At 33.1% G+C, this 6,548-nt stretch overlaps 1 protein-coding gene across 1 annotated transcript in view; it reads right to left on the reverse strand.

Annotated features, from left to right (window-relative positions):
• The window catches only part of hepacam2 (HEPACAM family member 2), a 39,512-nt gene that overhangs the window by 14,314 nt on the left and 18,650 nt on the right, over window positions 1–6,548 (reverse strand). Inside the window, exons 2-3 of the mRNA XM_062028814.1 lie at window positions 5,863–6,222; window positions 5,504–5,791 (exon numbers count right to left, since the gene is read on the reverse strand). Of these exons, the coding sequence (XP_061884798.1) occupies window positions 5,504–5,791; window positions 5,863–6,222 (648 nt within the window). The remainder of the gene's footprint in view (window positions 1–5,503; window positions 5,792–5,862; window positions 6,223–6,548) is intronic.

Consider the following 6,548-nt stretch of genomic DNA (forward strand, 5'->3'; position numbering starts at 1 on the left):
ATTCTAACTTAATGATTATTTGCACCAAAAAAGTCTATTCAATTGAATATAAGTTGAAAAGGATTTGCCAATCATTGAATTCTCTTTTTATTTAACATTTACACAACGTGACAACTTCACTGCTTTTGGCTTTTGTAACTTTCACTACATTTTCCTTCAAAGGCCTCATGAAAAATAATCATTTTTGAACAATATATTGTTCTTACTGAGTATTTAATAGAACGATTTAGAAAATATGTTCATTTTTTTATGAAATACTATATATTTTAATGGTCTATATTTACTATTACTGATTAACTTTTTGTATGACTTTATTTCAAGTCCTCATAGAAAATAGTCATTTTGGAATGTGTTCATTAATTATTTTATATAATTATTTTTCAATATGAATTACTTTATATCATTAGACTTTTTACTACTATACTACTAAGTCCTTATAATAAAAAATATTTTTATTTACAGTATATTGTTCTTGTGAATTATTAAATCCAATTATTTTTCAAACATTAAATATTATACATTTTTCCCAATGTATTGATGTATATGTGGCATTCAGGTTTATTACTGAGTCATTAGTGATGAACTTTATGCACACATTTTTATAAGTCCGAATGGAAAGTTCTAATTTGAGACCAATTTATTGTGTTTATTAATTATTTCATACATTTTTTAAATATGAATTATTAGACAAAATACTATATCCTTTGGTTACAATTTATTGACCTATATTTATTAGTGCTAGACGTTGTCTACCATACTCCTAGGTCCTCGTAAAAAAAAATTACAAAATTAACAATATTTGTTCTTGTGAATTAATTAACACAATTATTTTTTAAGTATGAACATTTAATTTAATACTTTATCATTTATTTCTGGGTTTATTGACCGTAATGATCATTTAGGTTTATTACTGATTCCCTAGTGTTTAATATTTTGTATAATTTTCTTCTAAGTCCTAATGGAAAATAGTAATTTTATTAATTATTTTATACTGTTATTTTTCAGCATGAATCATTTAGTAGGATATTATCATTTAAGTTGATTTATTATGCATTCTATTTATTTATTCATGCTAGACTTTTTCTACCATTTTCTGCCAAGTCCTCATGAAAAGTAGTACAATTTGAACAATATACAGTATAATATTCTTATGAATTATTTAATACAGTTATTGAGTATTAAATATTTTTTGGAATACTATATAATTAGTTTACACTTTATTGATGTATATGTCTTATTTATTTAGTAGTGATGACTTTTTTTGGACCATTTTCTACAGTCTTCATGAAAAATAGTACTTTTACAGTAGAACAATATATTGTACTTTACTTTATTTATTTTTTTAATTCTGAAAAATATACATACAATTTACTTGCAACTCTTTTGATCTTATATATATTATATAAATGTATTAAAGTTGAACTTTTTATACTGTACCCTACTGAGTTTTATAAAAACAAAACGGTACCTTTTTGTACATTAAATTGGGCATATTCATTATTTTTATTTGATTACTTCCAAAGTAATTATCCATTTGATAAAACCCGATATCATTGATTTACAATTTTCTGGTCTATATTTATTAGTGCTAGACTTTTCTACCATTACTAAATCTTACAAAAAATATAAATATATTGTTTTTATAATTATTCAATAAAATGATTTAAAAAAATAAATATTTTATAAAATTGTATATATATATATATATATATATATATATATATATATATATATATATATATATATATATATATATATATATATATATATATATATATATATTTTACAATTTATTGATCTATGTTAATCATTTAGGTTTATCAGTGATTAACTTTTCATAAAATGTTTTAGTCCTCACAGAAAATAGTAATTTTGTGTATCAATTGTGTTAATGACTTATTTAAGACAACCATTTTTCAGTTTCAATTTATTTACACTTTACTGCTCTATATTTATTAGTGCAAGACTTTTTCCTACTAAGTCTTCATAAAAAATACAAATTTTTGAATAAATATTTTTCTTGTGAATGATCTAAAGTAAAAAAATAATAACTCAAGTATTAAATATTTTATAAACCACTTTATATTGGTTTCCAATTTATGAATCTATATTTGTTTATTTTGTACAAATTATTTATTTACATATAATATTGATTATTTAGGTTTTTATTTATTTATTAGTGCTTAGTTTTGTCTGCCCATTTCCACTAAGTCCTCATAAAAAAGTCATTTTTTTAACAATATATCGTACTTCTTTTATATTCTATAAATATATATTTTTATTTTTAAACATATCTTTTTTTTTAATATCTCTCAGGAAATACGTTGGGGGAAGATTGTTGTAAAAAAGTTTTGGGTGAGTACCTAACATTGGACATATGTCAATAAATAAATGGCCATGCTGATAAATACACACTGGTTGTACATATATATATATATATATATATATATATATATATATATATATATATATATATATATATATATATATATATATATATATATATATATATATATATATATATATATATATATATATATATATATATATATATATATATGTGTGTGTACATATTATATATGTGTGTACATATTATATATATATATGTGTGTGTACATATTATATATGTGTGTACATATTATATATATACTGTATATATATATATATATATATATATATATATATATATATATATATATATATATATATATATATATATATATATATATATATATATATATATACACATATATATACAATATATATATATATATATATATATATATATATATATATATATATATATATATATATATATATATATATATATATAGGTTGTACTCAATTAATGTTGATAAAATGTATTCTGTCGACACTCAGTTGCCTAAACTCAAAGATAGTGACAATGTAGCCCCATGCAAATATATCACATTTACATATCATCAAATATTTGCAGTGCAAAAGAGAAGATAGGGAAATAAATGTGTTACATGTGTGATGATGAGCTTGAGGAGTCATGAAAAATGGCCACAACTACAAGCTCAAACGAGCGTGATATCATCACTGCTGCACAAAACATCCAACATCATCAAATAACAGAACAAGTGCATAGCTAAGAGGAAATGAAATATTATTTCCTTACTTCAAACTTACAGTATTAGTTCGGAAATGTGCGACTTTTTCTGCAAAAAAGATGAAGAGTAGGGTCATAGATGGAGAAGCAAGGGAGAGCTTTTCTTCTTGTCGCTCACATGCGCCAGCTACCTGCACGGGCACTCGCTAAAAAAGCGTCCTCAGGTTATGATGCTAATTTGTCGAGCAGCTGAGAAACAGGATTTTCTGTTTTGTTGTCACCTACCACTGATATTGGCAATGTCAACATGGTCTTCTATTCATCAACATAATATTCCTCTGATATGACAAATTAAATGCCGAAAAAAACTGAAAGAAAACCCTTTGATGCTAACATTATCCCCGCTCGGCATCCTTGCCATACAGTGCACCTCGGTTTTTGTTCAAAAACGTGGGAAGCACACTGACTCGTATGAAAATGTCAACAATTGTTCCCATTAGAAATAACACGAATAAACTCCAAACACCATCAAATATTGTTAGAACAATTATGTATAAGTTATCACACAACTCTTATGCTTAAAGGCCTACTGAAAGCCACTAGTAGCGACCACGCAGTCTGATAGTTTATATATCAATGATGAAATCTTAACATTGCAACACATGCCAATACGGCCGGGTTAACTTATAAAGTGACATTTTAAATGTCCCGGGGAACTTCCGGTTCAAAACGCCTCCGAGGATGACGTATGCGCGTGACGTAGCCAGTAGAACACAGGTATGGCTTCCACATTGAAGTCAATACGAAATAGCTCTGTTTTCATCTCATTCTGGATGTATTCTGGACATCTGTGTTGGTGAATCTGTTGCAATTTGTTCATTGCATTATGGAGAAAGAAGCTGAGCAAGCAAAGAAGAAAGTCGGTGCGAAGCGGAGTATTTTGCGAGGGAAGTCAGCAACACAACACAGTCGGTGTTTCATTGTTTACATTCCCGAAAGATGCAGTCAAGATCGAAGAACTCGGACAACAGAGACTCTTACCAGGAGGACTTTGACTTCGTTAACAGACGCAGACGCGATACTGTGAGTACGCTTCCAAACATTTGATCGCTTGCTATAACTAGCTCGAGCTAGTAGCTAGGAGCTAGCATAACAAACACCTAGGTGTTTGTTATGCGGGATTAATTTGTGGGATATTAAATATAAGCCTGGTTGTGTTGTGGCTAATAGAGTATATATATGTCTTGTGTTTATTTACTGTTGTAGTCATTCCCGGCTGAATATCAGGTCCCACCCGCGCGCTTCCAAACATTTCATTGCTTGCCCGTGCGTGCGTGTCACGTACGTAACTTTGGTTAAATATATAAGCTTTATGAATCTTGGGTTAGGTGAACGGTCCTTTGGGCTGAGTGAGTGTGTGTGTTGTGCGGGTGTTTGAATTGTATTGGCGGGTTATATATACGGGATCCCGTCCACATTACCCGCTCGAGCTATAACTAGCTCGAGCTAGTAGCTAGGAGCTAGCATAACAAACACCTAGGTGTTTGTTATGCTAGCTACTAGCTACTAGCTCGGGATTAAATTGTGGCATAACTAGCTAGCATAACAAACACCTAGGTGTTTGTTATGATAGCTACTAGCTACTAGCTCGGGATTAATTTGTGGCATATTAAATATAAGCCTGGTTGTGTTGTGGCTAATAGAGTATATATATGTCTTGTGTTTATTTACTGTTGTAGTCATTCCCAGCTGAATATCAGGTCACCCCCGGCTCTCACAGCATCTTCCCTATCTGAATCGCTTCCACTCCCCACTAGTCCTTCACTTGCACTTTCCTCATCCACAAATCTTTCATCCTCGCTCAAATTAATGGGGACATCGTCGCTTTCTCGGTCCGAATCTCTCTCACTTCATGCGGCCATCATTGTAAACAATAGGGAACTTTGCGTATATGTTCAATTGACTACGTCACGCTACTTCCGGTAGGGGCAAGCCTTTTTTTTGTCAGATACCAAAAGTTGCGATCTTTATCGTCGTTGTTCTCTATTAAATCCTTTCAGCAAAAATATGGCAATATCGCGAAATGATCAAGTATGACACATAGAATGGATCTGCTATTCCCGTTTAAATAAAAAAAAAATCATTTCAGTAGGCCTTTAAAGGCTGTTGCTGTAGTTATTATCAATTGTGCTGAAGTTGTACTTTTCTATCTGTGCAAAGGCACAACTTGTAATCTTCCATTGTGAGTTGCCTCGCATCAGCATTTTGTTTCCAGACCCGGCCTGCTGACAGCCAAGGACGGACATCGAGTACCTCAACGCAGATAAAGCAGAGACAGGGCGAAATCACGATATGTTGAAAACTGAATCATAGGAATATGACGGTATATAATAATGAGTATAGGGAATAATAATGGAGGTGTGCACTCACAGTAAACGAGGAGTTCCCCGGCATTGCTGCGTCGCTCCTGGCTGACGGTGTTGTTGACCACACAGCGGTAACTCCCCTTGTCCTCCTTTCGCACAGGACTGATCAGCAGTGTGGATTTGTCTTTGGAGAAGTGGTACCTGTCGCCCACACCCACAGGGACATTGTCTCTGAGCCACTGAAACGCGACCCTGGTTCCTTTCTCCACTGAACAGGTCCAGGTAACATTGGCCTGGTCCTCCACCACGGCATGTGCTGGGTTCTTCTCAATGACCGGGGTGGACACAGGAACTAAAGGTGCAAATACAAAAGGTGGCTCAAAAACGGTGAGGGATGGGTTAAAGAGGAGAAGACTTACTTACCGTCCACTGTTACATGCACCGTCCTCTCCTCCTTGAAGACCTCCCCGGTCTTGTTATGAAACTCTATATTGAGGTTCAGCTGGTAATCCCCCTCGTCGCGCAGGTTTAATCTCCGTATCAGCAAGGACACATTGGGCTCTCTGAAGAGGATGCGGTTGCGGTGCGTCATGTCCATGATGGTGGACTCTTTGGTGAAGGTCACCAGCGTGGTCCTGATGCCGTCGGTGGCGGTGTGGGACCACGTCCCCTGGATCTCAGCCTGGTCTAACCGGAAGTGCGTCTCCACGGGCAAGTCCAGAGACTTCCCCTCGATGCCGTGGCGGAGGGTCGAAGAGACGTGGATGAACTCTGCGTAGACTTCTGTGTGGGGGGGGGATGAGAAGACGGTTAAACCCTCAAAGTCTGATATGAGGCGGTCGTTGGGGTCCTTTAAGGCTTTAAGCACCTTTTAGCTCTTATTTCCAAAATTGTGTACACTACTGAATTGGGGTCTTATGGCCACTTATGTGGACACTTATACTGCCCTCTGGTGGTGTCAGAAGAGTATAACATACAATGGAATTTGGAAAAAAAAAAAGTGTAAAAATAAGAATTAGCATGTCACTAAACATGAAGTACACGTTTGTGTACTTATGGACTAAGTACATCATATCAAAAGTTGATTCTTAGTTTTTATTCTAATTAGG

This window comes from Entelurus aequoreus, linkage group LG20 (assembly GCF_033978785.1).
Source record: "Entelurus aequoreus isolate RoL-2023_Sb linkage group LG20, RoL_Eaeq_v1.1, whole genome shotgun sequence".
Lineage (NCBI taxonomy): Eukaryota > Metazoa > Chordata > Actinopteri > Syngnathiformes > Syngnathidae > Entelurus > Entelurus aequoreus.